The sequence below is a fragment of the Rhinopithecus roxellana genome, chromosome 5 (genome assembly GCF_007565055.1).
Source record: "Rhinopithecus roxellana isolate Shanxi Qingling chromosome 5, ASM756505v1, whole genome shotgun sequence".
In the NCBI taxonomy this organism is placed as follows: domain Eukaryota; kingdom Metazoa; phylum Chordata; class Mammalia; order Primates; family Cercopithecidae; genus Rhinopithecus; species Rhinopithecus roxellana.
This window is the reverse complement of record NC_044553.1, coordinates 52,340,018-52,356,358: the sequence shown is the minus strand read 5'-3', so window position 1 is coordinate 52,356,358 and position 16,341 is coordinate 52,340,018. Positions and strand designations below refer to the sequence as shown.

The 16,341-nt window shown below is 37.1% G+C and overlaps 1 protein-coding gene across 8 annotated transcripts in view; it reads right to left on the bottom strand.

Moving 5' to 3' along the window:
• Positions 1-16,341, bottom strand: part of HEATR5A (HEAT repeat containing 5A) — a 125,014-nt gene that overhangs the window by 91,821 nt on the left and 16,852 nt on the right. For 7 of the 8 annotated variants that reach the window (XM_030931336.1, XM_030931340.1, XM_030931341.1 and 4 more), the window contains exons 2-8: positions 15,308-15,507; positions 13,079-13,290; positions 11,468-11,576; positions 7,675-7,824; positions 6,825-6,999; positions 1,798-1,958; positions 75-330 (exon numbers count right to left, since the gene is read on the bottom strand). In XM_030931336.1, the coding sequence (XP_030787196.1) occupies positions 75-330; positions 1,798-1,958; positions 6,825-6,999; positions 7,675-7,824; positions 11,468-11,576; positions 13,079-13,290; positions 15,308-15,433 (1,189 nt within the window). In that variant the 5' untranslated portion in view covers positions 15,434-15,507. The remainder of the gene's footprint in view (positions 1-74; positions 331-1,797; positions 1,959-6,824; positions 7,000-7,674; positions 7,825-11,467; positions 11,577-13,078; positions 13,291-15,307; positions 15,508-16,341) is intronic. The other variant, XM_030931337.1, reaches the window with a different exon arrangement.

Below are 16,341 nucleotides of genomic sequence, written 5' to 3'. Positions count from 1 at the left end.
ATATCAGTCTAGCCTTCCCAAAGGGACAATTCCATTAGCACTGTTAAACAAACTGTCTTAGTAGAGATCCATACCCATAACTTTCTTTAGCTTCCAGATGGCCTGGCAAATATCCTTTACAACAGCAAGTTGAGCCTTTTCTCCAAGAAGACCACCTATAGTAGTTCGAAGAATAAACGAAACACAACGGCGACAGCAAACGGCATCAATCTGAGTTTGGGTGGCTTTAGGGTGTGACTGTGACACAAGGCTTAGGATATGAGAAAGAAAGGCAGCAAAATTTTTCTCTAGCCAAGCTCCTCCTAATGTTGAAACAAATACCACATAAGCCTAAAAAAGAAAAGAGTTTTATTTTCAATATTAAATTGTTTCAATTCTGTATTTTCACCCACAAAATATGCAGCATTTACTAATATTTTTCTTATTCCTTATAAATTGTATTCTTTCCTAATTTATAGCCACTTGAAATATATAAACATAGCACCATTTTGTTTTTGTTTGTTTTAAGCCAGAACTGAAGGGCATTTTTTTTTTTTTTTGAGACACAGTCTCACTCTGTTGCCCAGGCTGGAGTGTGCAGTGGTGCAATCTCGGCTCACTGCAAGCTCTACTTCTGGGTTCATGCCATTCTCCTGCCTCAACCTCTCGAGTAGCTGGGACTACAGGGGCCTGCCACCATGCCTGGCTAATTTTTTTGTATTTTTAGTAGAGACGGGGTTTCACCATGTTACGCAGGATGGTCTTGATCTCCTGACTTCATCTGCCCGCCTTGGCCTCCCAAAGTGCTGGGATTACAGGCGTGAACCACTGCACCCGGTCTGAAGTGCATAGTCTTCCAATCAAGACTTCATTTATGTTACCTCCCTGTTTTATTTTGGTCAGACTACAGTTTCAGAATAGTCAGCATACCCAGCTAATATGTAAAATGTGTCTGTGGCTTCTGTGAACAACAGCTCCAAGAGATTTAACATTCTGAACAAGAAATCTCTATTTAAACATACAAACACATTATAAGAATTAACTATGCTCCAACATTATAACTCTAAGGGAATTTAATTCTTTATTTTCACGAACATTAAGAGTTTCCCTTACTTCATAGATATAAAGTAGTTTTAAGTAATCTGTTCCTTAGAAACACACAGTTTAATTACAATTATACTGGGAAGCTCATATTTTCATGGAGACTACATACAGTATAAAACAATGACAATATATGTGAATTTTTCAAAAATACAAGTTTGCTTCGAATGATAACGGGTTTAGCAAAAAAAGATAATCCAAGGAAAGAAGGCAGATATCTCTTTGTTTTATTGTAAGATAACTCTTCCAAGAGTTTACCTCTTAAAATTTGTTTAGGACCAAAAATTTAAGCACTGAAGTAAACTACATGCTGTACTCCCTGAGGGTTAAAGCCATATAAAATGGTTATTTCACCCATGCTAAACAATATGTGCCTAATAGCTTAAATCTGAACTGTATGAGCACACACAAATACAATGGAAAACATGTTAAACCACAAGATACATGAAAGCACAACAGCTAGAAACAAAAAGTTTTTGTTTCAAAGGAAACTAAAATGTTCCATTATTAGGAACGCAAAACACATTATAGGTAATAAGGTTCTCTTACTTGCAACCTACTTTAAAAAAATGTTTTGGCCTTACCATTTATATCTATTTATAGATATGAGAGCATAAGTGTGGACCTTGCATAGTACCACTTCTGTGGAGTCAGATACTAAAACTTTCATTATAGGCCAGTAAGAGTTAGATTTAGATACTGATTTGTGATTCTAACCTGAGTAACTCCAACTCGAACATCCCTACTGACTGAACTGGTTCCTTTCAGCATATCTCCACTGGCTCGAAGGAATCCTGAACTCCCACGTAGAAACCCTGTTCCTAGTAATTCCAGAACTTCCTCCAGAGATACTCTGCGAATGCTTTGACGTGAGGCTGCTATGACAAAGAACAAAACTGTGATTCATATTTTATAGACTAAATTTTAATGCATGTTCTTGATTTGCAAAAAGCCAGCATGTTAATAGAAACAAAAATAAACTAAAAATTCAAACAAAATGCAAAATTTGCAGAACAGTCTACACAGTAATACACAAAGTCACACAAGGGGTCAGAGGTCAAATCAGAATGGACCCTGAAGTGCATGTCAAAAGCATCTTAAAGACTATGACTAAGATTATGATCTATTGCTTCCTTTCCTCAAAGAAGTTAAAAGGCTGTCTTCTAAAACAGGGGAAAAAACATAAATAAGACTGCCCTAGTCCTTCACAAATGAAAATGCTGTACAATACTTTGAAAATTCTTTTGAAACATGAAAAATGCCAAAATCATAATTTTATTTTTCCAAATGCTATACAACTCTCAAAGAAATTTATATAATGTAAATGTCCTATTTTAAAAAATTCTCTATTGGCAATAAAACTTTTACTATTCCTTCAGTCTCTGAAGAAATCAAAGCTAAATTCATTAAAACTACTCATCTGGCTCTTAGGCTACAATAACTGATTAAGGCAGGAATGTTTAAGATTGACTTCAGTTTGACACAGCTGGGTTTCTCCCTGTGACTATCTAGATAATATTATTTCCCTAAAAAAAAGAAGAAACCATTTCTCCCTTGAATGGTTTCACAAGCTCTGACCCTCTACAAGAGTACAGAAATAAACTTCTGTTACAGTTATGAACACAAAAACCTCTTCCCTAGCCTAAAGAAAACCATCTGAGACAAATGAAAATCTAACTTGGCATTTGGGGAAGAAACATTACTGAACAGTGCAAAATCCATGCTCTGTGGATCATAAATTCTAAGAAGAGACAGCAACAAACGTAATAAATGACTATGTATATTAAACAGTGATTAAAAACCATGCAGAAAACAGAGCAAAATGAGGTCAGGAATACGGGGGTGGAGTGAAGTGTAGTTTGTGACTTTAAATAGGGCATTGGGGTAAGAGTCATTGAAACGGTGACATTTTAACACAGTTTGAATGTAGGGAAGAAATCAGTCATGAGGGTATCTGGAGAAAAAGTGTTCTAGGCAGAGGAAATGGCTACGACAAAAAGGCCTTTATATGATGCCAGGTGAGTTCACACAGAGCAATGTGGATGGAGCAGTGGAGGGGGTATGTAGGAGACAGGTCAGAGTGTAAGGATGGGGAGAGGGCAGAAGATATAGGACCCTGTAGGTCATTATAATAAGGCTGTGACTGAAATGAGGTGCCAGTGGAGGACCTTGAGCAGACAAGTGATGTAATCTGTCATGCTGCTGCTGTGTTGAGAGAAGATTATAGAGTGGGGTAAAGGTAAAAGCAGGGAAAACCATTAGGAGTGATTTATTAGTATAGGCAAGAGATGATAGTGACTTGGATCAAGGTGGTTAAAGTGAACGGAATCTGGATATACATAAATATATATTTTAAAAAGTTAGAAAAAAATTAGAAAAAAGCTGTAAGAAGAGTATAATAAACTTTCATATACAGTCACGTACCACATAAGGACATTCTGTTCAATGACAGAGATCACATATATGACGGTGGTCCTGTAAGATTATAATGGAGCTGAAAAATTCCTATTGCCTCATGACATTCCGACACATTACTCACATGTCTGTGGTGATGTTCATGTAAACAACCCTACTACACTGCCAGTCATGTAAAAGTAAAGACCACAAAATTATGTAAAGTATGTAATACTTGATAATAAACAACTGTTACTGGTTTATGTATTTATTATACTTTTTACTGTTATTTTAAAGTATACTCTTATTTATAAAAAGTTAACTGCAAAACAGCTTCAGGTAGGCCCTTTAGGAAGTATTCCAGAAGAAGGCATCACTATTACAGGAGACAACAGCTCCATGCGTGTCACTGCCCTTGAAGACCATCCAGTGGGACAAGATATTAAGGTGGAAGACAGTGAGATTGGTGGTTCTGACTCTGTGTAGGCCTAGGCTATGTGTTTAAAAGTTAAAAAAAAAAAAGGTTTTTTTAAATAGAAAAAAGCTTATAGAACAAGGATACAAGGATATAAAGAAAATGTTTTTGTGTAGCTGTACAATGTATCTGTGTTTTAAGCTAAGTGTTATTATTATTTTGAGTGTAGTGGCACAGTCTCAGCTCACTGAAACCTCTGCCTCCCAAGTTAAAGGGTTCAAGTGATTCTCATGCCTCAGCCTCCCAAGCAGCTGTAACTACAGGCACATGCCATCACGCCCCGCTAATTTCTGCATTTTTAGTAGACAGACAGGGTTTCCCCATTTTGGCCAGGCTGGTCTTAAACTCCTGACCTCAAGCAATCCACCCGCCTCAGCCTCCCAAAGTGCTGGGATTACAAGCATGAGCCACTGACCTGGCCTCTGTTATTATAAAAATATTCAAAGGAATCAAAAATTTTAAAAATCAAAAAGTTTATAAAGTAAAAAGCTTACAGTAAACAAAGGCTAATTTATTATTAAAGAAAAATATACATTTTTAAAACTTAGCATAGCCTAAGTGTACAGTGTTTGTAACATCTACAGTAGTATACAGTAATATCCTAGGCTTTTCACATTCACTCGCCACTCACTGACTCACCCAGAACAACTTCCAGTCCCATAAGTTCCATTCATAGTCAGTGCCCTATAGGTGTGTACCACTTCTTATCTTTTATATCATATTTATACTGTACCTTTTCTATATTTAGACATGTTTAGATACACAAATACCATTGTTTTACAGTTTTCTCAGTATTCAGCATAGTAACATGCTGTAGAGATGTATAGCCTAAGAGCAATACTCTATACCATATAGCCTAGTGTGCAGTAGGCTATACCATCTAGATTTGTGTAAGTTCACTCTACGATGTTGCCACAATGACAAAATCACCTAATGATGCATTTCTCAGAACATGTCCCTATTATTAAGCTATGCATGACTGCATCTACCTGGACTCATCATGTTTTCCTCATTACTTTCTTACTTCTGAAGAATACACTTATGGCCAGTTGTTTTACAGAATGGCCCTTGATATGAGTTTGTCTGGTATTTCCTCCAAATTTTTGACAGAGAACTACATAAGTAATGTTATATCCTTTTCAATGCATAACATCAAAAAGCACTGCCAGGTGTCGTGTCAGTCTGTCCCTACATAGGTGATATTAGCTTTGAACATTTGCACAGTGTAAGTCTACCAGATTTTTCCACTGTAAAATTATCATTTACAATTATGATGCAATGTATATGGCAATACTTTAAGATGGCATGAGATTGGATAAAACCACAAGACATGCTTTCTTGGCTTTCTTTCCTTCCTTCTCACTGGAAATTTCTGTTCTGTCTTCTTCGATGGTTCCTTGTGTTCTCCTAGAGAAAGCTCATGACCTAGTACCTGGTCTGCTCTTCCCTATGTATACTCACTGTCTTGTGATCTTATCTAATCTCATAACTTAAATTCCATCTCTATATTAGAGATTCCTGAATAATCACTATTAATTTATTCCTAAAATAAATAAATTTATTTATTCCTAAAATTTATGAAGTTGACTTCCAGTCTCCTCTCCTGGATACCAGACCCTCATATCCAGCTGTCTATTTGATATCTGTATTTCGATGTCTATTTAATGTTCCAAATTGTTTTAAACGCAGTGCTTGATCCTCCTCCCTGACACATACACATGCCTGCTCTACTTGCACACTTGCTCATGTAAATTGATGACAACTGTATACTTCCAGGTTTTCAGCCCAAAATTCATAAAGTCACCCTGGACTTCTCTTTCACACTCAACATCTATTCTATTTGAGTATTCAAAAGATTCAAAAGTAGAACTCCTTAGAGAAATGGCTAATTCTGGGGTTGGGGCGGAGAAAGTAGTACACTGTGATTGCACCACTGCACTCCACCCTGGGTGGCAGAGTGAGACCCTGTCTCCAAAAACAACAACGAAATCACTAAGACAAAGCAAAACTGTCCAAATACAATAAACTTCAAATATCTAGAATTATCTACATTATATGCTCCGTTGTACCAACCTAAAAAATGGCAAGCCAAATATATGTAGTCAGATGCATGCTGCTTTAAAAAAAAAAATCAGTATTTAGATCATATCATTTATTGGATAACACTTCACAATTACTTAAAAAAAAAAATTAAAACTGGCCGGGCGTGATAGCTCATGCCTGTAATACCAGCACTTTGGGAGGCTGAGGCGGGCGGATCACGAGGTCAGGATATCGAGACCATCCTGGCTAAAACTGTGACACTCAGTCTCTACTAAAAATACAAAAAGTTAGCCAGGTGCAGTGGCGGGTGCCTGTAGTCCCAGCTACTCAGGAGGCTGAGGCAGGAGAATAATGTGAACCCGGAAGGCAGAGTTTGCAGTGAGCAGAGACTGCGCCACTGCACTCCAGCCTGGGCGACAGAGTGAGACTCCATCTCAAAAGAAAAAAAAATAAAAGAAAAGAAAAAGAAACTTTTTTTTTTTTTGGAGTGCAGTGGCGCAATCTTGCAACCTCTGCCTCCTGGGTCCAAGTGATTATCCTGCCTTAGCCTCCCAAGTAGGTGGGATTACAGGCATGTGCCATCACACCCGGCTAATTTTTGTACTTTTAGTAGAGATGGGTCTCACCATGTTGGCCAGACTGGTCTCGAACTCGTGACCTCAGGTGATCCACCCACCTTGGCCTCCCAAAGTGCTGGGATTACAGGCATGAGCCACCATGGCTGGCCCGAAATTGATTTATAATGGGTAGCAATAACACTATACATATTTGTTTATATCAACTGGGGAAAAAAATTACAGTAGATACTTTAAAAACAATTACATGTATTTACCTGTTCCTGGATGTTTAGAAGTTACAGCTTTAGCTAATATTGTGCCTAGTAACTTTGAAACAGAAATCCGCACATCATAATTGGAACCTTCAAAGGACTTAAAACACAGTGCGGCCACACTGTCCACGTCTGTACTCCACATAAAGATGGCTTCATTCTGAAGTTCAAGGAGACACTATTCAATTGGACAAAGAGAAATTAATGAAAAATAAAATACAAATGTCAGGTTCAGAGCTATGTAAGTTACAGAAACTATCAGGGTTTAAAAAAATAATATACAAATTCAAAGTATCTATTATGATTACAAGAATAACAAATGAATACTTATTAAAAGTCATAAAGATTATATCATAGAAGAGAATGAACCTACGAGAGGTGGGAGGAGGACCCATTTCTAACTCCACAGGTTATGAAAAATGCCTTTAGAATCAATCTGTTGGCTATGAACATCTGGGAGAATAATTCCAACATTAAAAAAACTTTACTGTATTATCTTACCAACTATGTTAAGAAGGTATAAATTAAAAATAAAACAAAAAATCACTTTGAAACAACATAAACCTCACATGTAAATTTTAATTTACACAATTAGGGAGAAATTTTTAGTAGCGTAGAATGAATACTTAAGATTCTGGAAACCTGAACTTCCTACCCTTTGACCATGTGTTGCTAACTATTTAAACTTTGGGAAATTCATATAACTCTGGGTCTCGGTTTCCTCATATGTTAAAATGAGATAGTCCTAGCTGACTACCAAGATAATGTAGCTTTTACTAATGCTTTCACAAAGATAATCTGATTTAATTTTCTTCATATTAATTTTTAAAGTCTGCTTATTAGATCATTTTACCTTTGCAGCAGCACAACGAACAGCCATGGATCTATCTGTTAAGCAGGATCTAGCAGCTTTATAAACATCCCTGTGACAAGGTGCAGCGGCAGCTCCTAGTCCATTCAATATATTTTGCAGACTTAGCATAATCTCATATCGGCCTTGAGACTATCAAAAAGAAAAAAAAATTAAATAGGAAAAATAATTCCACTGCAAAGAACAGGATTAAACACTGATATCTGTCTCTGGTACTGAAGAAATACCCAGACTTCTATACATACTGACCAACCCATTCTGACATCAAGAAACAAGTTACTATTTTATGAAATATTATTTGAAAAGTTACTTGTATACACCGGATTTCAACATGATACAAATTTCACAGGGTTGATGTGAAGATTAAACAAAATTACATGAAAAGTGCCTAGCCCAAAGCTTGCATGCCATTAAGCATTCAATAAATAGTTGTTATAGTCTAAGCTAACGTATTAAAAATGCAGGGTCTGCCATTTACTAGATAGGGCCTTAGGCAAATCTGTTTCTTCATCTAAAAATAGAGGTAATAGTATCCCTCATAGGCTGTTGTAAGGAATGAATGAGTCATACATGGAAAGTGCTTATAACAAGCCTAGCCATACAACAAATGTTCAATAGATTTGGTAGCTATAATACTTTGTTATTATTTATTGGTTGGAATAGCATAACTCACAATTTAAAAGTCTTGGATTTAGAATTGAAAAAACCTGGGTTTGAACTTCTCTGTGACCCTCAGTAACTTCGTGACTTTAAGTTGTTCTTACTTATTTCCTCATCTATAAAATGAGGATAAGATGAACCTCATGGGTAAACATTCACCACAGTGCCTGGCACACAGTAAACAGTCAAGAAATAGTAGTTGCTTGGTTGGGCCCAGTGGCTCACACCTGCAATCTCAGCACTTTGGGAGGCCAAGATGGGCCGATTGCTTGGGCTCAGGACTTCGCGACCAGCCTGGGCAACATGGTAAAACCATAACTCTAAAAAAATACAAATTTTAGCCAGGCGTGTTGGTGCACATCTCTAGTCCCAGCTACTCAGGAGGCTGAGGTTGGAGCATGGTAGTGCACACCTCTAGTCTCAGCTACTCGAGAGGCTGAGATGGGAGGATGGTTTCAGCCTGGGAAGCAGAGGGTGCAGTGGGAGGTAGAGGGTACAGTGGGAGACAGAGAGTGAAGTGAGTGCAGACTGCACCATTGAACACCAGCCTGGGTGACAGAGCCAGTCCCTGTCTTAAAAAAAAGAAAAAAAAAAAAGTAGTCACTTATTTAATTAATGTTTTACTAAATACCTCAAATCATATCTATATCCCAGAAAGTTAAGGCCACTGAAGGTAGATAAGTTGGAGTTGGAGGAAGACAAAGATCAGCATCAAGAATCATTTCACAGTAATACTGTTAATTCATCTTTGTACAAGGGCACTTCGAAGTCATAGGTGAACATAATAAAATGGTGCCTATGAGAATCTTCTGAACTTTTCTTTTATTCCAGTTCCAAATGTTGTGTATCACTGGTGGGTGTGGATATCTCTGAAATGTTGTGATACCTGATCAACTAAATCAAAGATCAAAAGTAGGGAATATGGCTTAAGGACGTCAGCTAAAAAAATTTAACAAATAGGGGAGCAACAAAATACTTATCAGTAACTTAAAACATTTTCATAACTATAGAGTAATCCTCTATTAACCAAGGGGCCTAAAAAGTGTTATAGCTTAACCAGTGGAATTAGGAGGAAGAAAGTTTAAAATGGCTGTATCTCAATAAATAAAATTTCTTACAGATATCTGCTTTTAAATAAAATTAGATTTATAGATGTTATAAAAATCTGTTATCCTTAATCATTTACTCCAATCTTTTGGGAAACTATTGCTGAGAAATGATATGATGAGCAAATTTTCTCACCAGTTTTATGTTAGAGTCTTTACTTCTTTTTTTTTTTTTTTTTTTTTTTTGAGATGGAGTCTGGCTCTGTTGCCCAGGCTGGAGTGCAGTGGCCAGATCTCAGCTCACCGCAAGCTCCGCCTCCCGGGTTCACGCCATTCTCCTGCCTCAGCCTCCCGACTAGCTGGGACTACAGGCGTCCGCCACCTCGCCCGGCTAGTTTTTTGTATTTTTTAGTAGAGACGGGGTTTCACCGTGTTAGCCAGGATGGTCTCGATCTCCTGACCTTGTGATCCGCCCGCCTTGGCCTCCCAAAGTGCTGGGATTACAGGCTTGAGCCACCGCGCCCGGCAGAGTCTTCACTTCTTAAAGTTCTTGAATCAGCTACATTCTTCTTAAAATTTACCCATTTTTTAATTGGAATTTTCCCTTGTTTTGCCTTGCTACATTTTTAAAAAATGTGTGTGTGACTGTCCAACATTTCTATAAATTACTTCAGAGCTGTTTTCTAGATTTTTGTAAATAAAGTAACAAGAGTAACCAGTGTGCTGTTTTTAGATTTTTTTTTTTTTAATAAATATTTTTTAAGAGACATGGTGTTGGGCCGGGCATGGTGGCTCATGCCTGTAATCCTAGCACTTTGGGAGGCTGAGGCAGCTGGATCACTTGAGGTCAGGAGCTCAAGAATAGCCTGGTGAACATGGTGAAACCCTGTCTCTACTAAAAATACAAAAAATTAGCTGGGCGTGGTGGCACGCACCTGTAATCCCAGCTACTCGGGAGGCTGAGGCAGGAGAATTGCTGGAGCCCAGGAGGTGGAGGTTGTAGTGAGCTGAGATCGCGCCATTGCACTCCAGCCTGGGCAACACAGCCAGACTCCATCTCAAAAAACAAACAAAAAAAAGAGGGTCTTGCTCTGTCACGTAGGATGGAGTCCAGTGGCATGACCATAGCTCACTACAGTCTTGAACTCCTGGGCTCAAGTGATCCTCCTGCCTCAGTCTTCTAAGGGGCTAGAACTACAGGTGTTCACCACCATACTGCAACTAATTCATGATTTGGTAGAGACAGGGTCTTCCAGTGTTGCCCAGGGTGGTCTCAGACTCCTGGCTTTAAGTGATCCTCCTGTCTCAGCCTCTCAAGTAGCTGAGATTACAGGTGCAAACTACCATGTCCATGTTTTATATTTAAAGGTGCTAAGTTGTCCTTACATATTAGGGACCAGAGATTTAAACCTTTTGCTAAACAAACATATAAACGCTTTCATTTCAAAACCAGGAAAGCCACAGTTGGCAAGAGATTATAGTATCTTAGTTTCTTAAAGTCAAATGAAGAGACAGTCTCAAAAACAAGGGGTGTTCCAGAGTAGTAAGTGACACAAATATTTCAATGAGGATTCAGTTGAAAATATACTCCCTTGGCAATTAAAAGGTTATCTGGATCTGGTCACACATCCTCTACACTCTTTCCCCTCAGATTATATTCCTTACTACCTTCTGATGCTAGTATAGTAACTCATCTATCCATAAGGTATACAGTGTTTATCAACTACATAGTCCCTAGTGACAAGCAGTTGCACTGGCACCAGTAAGTGTTATCAAATAGAAAAGGTGGAGTGAGAGGAGAGAGCAGGGATGGACCTATAAGTGGAATACGTTCGTTTTCACCCACTTGGATTTATATGAATACATTCTACTGCATTACTATTTTTCTAACAGGGATTCAATATACAGAGTACATATTGTGCATCACCTAGAAATATTTAATTTGTAGGTATATTTATATTCATATCTACATATGCTTGTCATATGTAAAGTTCTTTTATTTGCTTGGGAAAGCATAAACCAATAAAAGGCTATCTTTCCATTCTTTGGCTGAATTTGTAATTACTTACCTCTGCACTCTTCACAGCTTTAAGAATATTCCCCACCGTATCAGTAAAGGTGTTACCCAGTATTCTACCCAACTTCTTGTACAAGGAACCCAAACATACCACAGCAGCACTGAAACAACATTTAAATTAGAAATCAGTCACAGCTGAAACAATAGGAATAAAAATATCTTAGAATATGTAAGGATAAGTATTGAAACATTTCCCCATTCTCTTGGTTGTCTTTTTACTTTCTTTGTATTATCCTTTGAAACACAAACATATTAACTGTGATGAAGTCTTATCTATTTTTTGTCACTTGTGCTTTTTGATGCTGTACCTAAGAAACGCTGCCAAAAACAAGGTCACAAAGATTTACCCCTATGTTTTGTCTTATGAGTTTTACAGTTTTAGCTGTTACACTTACATCTATGATCAATTTTGGGTTAATTTTTTATACATGGTGTAATAGAAGGGTCCAAATTCATTCTTTTGCATGTGGACATACAGTTATACTGGCATCACTTGTTGAAAAAGTGACTATTTTAAATTTTACTTTGAAAGGATAAAATTCTAAGAATCTATTCTGTGGTTAAATCCTAAGGCATGACACTTAGGTGAATATGATTATACTTTCAATAATAAGGATGTATCTATCTGTGATTACTCTACTACTCAGCCCAAAGATTACACACCCTCAACTTTGTTACAAAATTCTACAAAATATTTCAACAGAACTCAGCTACATATTAGATAATAGATAAGCTTAAAGACAAAAATAAAAACAAGAAATAATGTTCTCATCAAGTTTGAAATCTGAAAACTTTATGGGGGAATACATTCTGTTATAAGTAAAAATTAGAGCAACAAAAACTTCTATAAAATTATGACATGGTGGCTGGGTGCAATGGCTCATGCCTGTAATCCCAATACTTTGGGAGGCCAAGGTGGGTGGATCACTTGAGGTTGGGAGTTTGAGACCAGCCTGGTCAACATGGTAAAACGCCGTATCTACTAAAAATATAAAAATTAGCTCAAAGTGGTGGTGTGTGCCTGTAGTCCCAGCTACTTGAGAGGCTAAGACAGGGGAATTGCTCGAACCCAGGAGGCAGAGGTTGCAGTGAGTCGAGACCACGCCACTGCACCCCAGCCTCGGTGACAGAGAGGTTCTGTCTCAAAAAAAAAAGAAAAAAAGAAATACTACATGGCTCATTGCCTTTTTAAAGATAAAAGGTGATAAAATGAACTAAATCCTACAGAGAAACTAGGCTGTTCTTTTCAGGATCTTAGCAAATACTTTTCTACATGATATTTATTATCAATTTTCATAACCAAGAATGAATAAATTGCAAAAGCATCCAAAAATGTGAAGAATTTAAAATCTTTCTTAAATATTCAACTGCTAAAATTTTTTTTAGGAAGATGTTTTGAATCTCAAATCTAGACTTCAAATATGTCTAAAGTATTTGTAGAATTGTTTCTCAGTAACTAACATGAAAACTGTTAGTTTCTTAAAATGAGTAAAACTGAGTTTGTATTCAGTTTCAAAGTAATTGTCAAGTACTATGGGTACTTCATAAAAATACAACAGGAAGCAATATTTTGTTTCCTGTTCTGTTTTAATGTTTCACTTACAGCTTAGTGGGAAGGTAACTTGGAGAATCATCTTTGCTACGAATAAGATCATTACATTTATCGATTGCCTCGTAAACGGAGAATGTGTCTCCAATACTATAAAGTATGGCTAGATTCTTAGCAAGGAGTTTGCGGGTAGGAGGCCCTGGGGAGTTGTTCAACAAAGACAGGAGCTGTTCAACAAGAGTCTTCTGTTTCTCCTTTACATCATTCTAGAAAGAAAGATAACACAAAGACAGTTCAAAGTCAATATAATTATATGTAATCCTCTAACATAATTTTTCTTTCAAATATTTAAGAACTAAAAAGGCTCTAGAAAAATACAAACTTATTTTGACTGGAAGTTACAAATAAGTTGGTAGTGTGGTCATTATGCCACACTAAACAGGTAGTTTGTTGCTCTGTTAGTAACTCCAAAAAAACCCTCCCAAAATTCCGAACCACATTATACTGTAATCTCTGTTAACAAATATAAGGGCTCTAAATCTTCTTTTGTTTGAAAGGTAGAGCAAATTTGTATTATTATTTTTCATAGAGACAATGTGATACGGTTTGGCTGTGTGTCCCCATCCAAATCTCATGCTAAATGGTAATTCTCATGTGTCAGGGGAGGGGCCTGCTACAAGGTGATTGGATCATGGGGGTGGATTTCACCCATGCTGTTCTTGTGACAGTGAGTGAGTTCTCACAAGATCTGATTGTTCAAAAGTGTGTGACACTTCCCCCCAACCCTTCCTGCCACGATGTGAAGAAGGTCCTCACTTTCCCTTTACCTTCTCCCATGACCGTTTAAGTTTCCTGAGGTCTCCCAGTCACGCCTGTTAAGCTTGTGTAACTGTGCATTAATTAAACCTCTCTTCTTCATAAATTACCCAGTCTCAGGTAGTTCTTTACAGCAGTGTGAGAACGGACTAATACACAAGGTCACACTATGTTGCCTGGGGTAGAGTGCAATGGCTATTCATAGGGGCAATTATAGTGCTGCACTACAGCCTCGAATTCCTGGGCACAAGCAATCCTCCTGCTTCAGCCTACCAAGTAACTGGGTCTACAAGCATGCATCAGCATGTCCAAATTTGTATTTTCAACTACAGCGTCTGAGTTACTAATCCTACACTTCCCCCATATAAGCTGCATAAAGCAGTAACCTATAATCTGTAACCAGAGCTGACCTTGTAATGGCTACCTGTTTTATTCAGATCTATTCCTAAGTGTAATGCAATTTTCTTTTTGCAAGCTTATGTATATAAATGTTAATAACGTTATTCCATTTTCCTCGTCTGCTATCCAAATAAAGAGTACACAGTATCATCATGAAGCTAATGGCATTCAGGTGCTCACTGAAGCCTAAAATTCCACAATAAAATATTTGTCAGTGTATAGAATTTTGTCTTTTGCTAATTTTTTTCCCCCAAATCTAGAAGTTGCTTTTTTTTCTCTCTTAAAGATCAGCAAACTTGTCAAATATTTTGATAACTAGAGTCACATAGCTCCTTGTTGTCTCAGAAAAAGAATGTGTTTTGGAATGCTATTATTTTAAATTCATAAATAAAATGTCTTTTGTTAAATTCTAAATGTCTCCATGAGTAGTGTTTTTGTACCACTTTGGAACTGCACATAGTACTGTGATTATGTGAAAAAATGTTCTTATTTTTAGGAGATGTAGGCTAGAAGTAAAGTGCCACCTCAATGGCTTAGTAAATTAATCAACCAAACATGGCAAAATGTTACTAATTGCTGAATGTACGTGAAGGGTATGAGTGATCAGTTTTCCTTTTTTATACTCATGTCATAAGCTTTTAAGGGAGAATCTGTTTATCCATAGGCTCTTGAATTCATACACCTCAAGTCTTCATACCTTTTTAAAGTGAAACTCCCACTACATTGTTTAGCCACCATACTTTACCACAGCTTTATGGACATGGAGGAACATAGATGGAGAAGATAGCAAAAATGAAGTATAATACACAGTAGTTGTAGTTGGTGTTTTATATATTTTTAAAGTAATACCAAAAACATTAGCTAATTTCTTCCTGCTTTTCTGAATAGCGAAAACTTCTAATAGTAAAAATTCTGATGAAGGAACAAAAAATGTACTATGTTTCATTAAGTTTTAACAAAGTCTAACATTTTAAAGTTAAATTAGGTTATTCTGGAAAAAACTAGAAAAGCAAACCAAAGGAAGTAAACATGGGCACTTAAAAAAACAGATGTTGTCATTTTACCCACCCTGCTGGTTGCTAACAAGAGCTTCTCCAAGTATCTCAGCCACTCAAAAATAAACTCTGCCTTCTGAACTTCACCTAGTTGATTGTATGCTTCTTCATTCAGCAATAAGCTATGAGCTAATTCCATTCCTTGCAGCAGTCCTCCTAGCTGGTCACAGTTCTTCTCGTTAAACTTCGGTCAATATACCTAAGAACAAAAATCTGCAATACAGGAAAATAATGTATTTTAAAAGGGGAGTAAAAAGGAAGGCAATCATAATATTGGAAATCTTTCACAGAAAAGTGAAAACATAATTAAATGTATACATTTTTTATAACTGCTCTAGGGTGAATCTGGGAAAATCCCAATAATGTTCTAGTTAACACTGACATAAAATCCACCTTTATATTCTGTACTCAAGCAGACAGGCAAAATAGAGTAGTATTATTGGCAATTGTATGCAAAAACTTGCTAAACAGAAGAGATATTCCACTAAAATTCTGAAAATTTTAAGATTAAGCTGTTTATTCCGTGTTAGGTTTTCTTTGCAGTTTAAGTAACTTACTAAAATGGGTAATAGGTACATATTAAAAAATGACACCAAACATCCAGACCTTCTACTAGAATTCTGTAGTAAAGCTTACCATCTCTCTGGGCCTTTGCCTAGCTAGGTACATGCCCTGTCATTTACCTGGAGATCCAAGAGGGACTTAAGCCCATTAGCATCAGTTCTCCCAGCCTACTAAAGGCACTGCTTGTAGTTTCAGGCGAGGAGTTTAGGAGAGTCCAATCTTAACTAGGCTTATATCTGAAAGTCTTATGAGAGCAAACTTTTTAAAATGGGTATTGTCCAGGAATTATAGCAATCAAGATCATATCTGCTCTGACCTAGATCCAGTGTAGCCTTAATTTTGTGGTAGCAAATAATCAACAGAAGACAGGGTTTGTAAAATTATTGTCTTATTCAACAGCATCTCCTGGGGTACACCTTAGTGCTGTTACAGAGCACACGAGCATATAAATATAAATGTATGTATATATATACATATTCACAT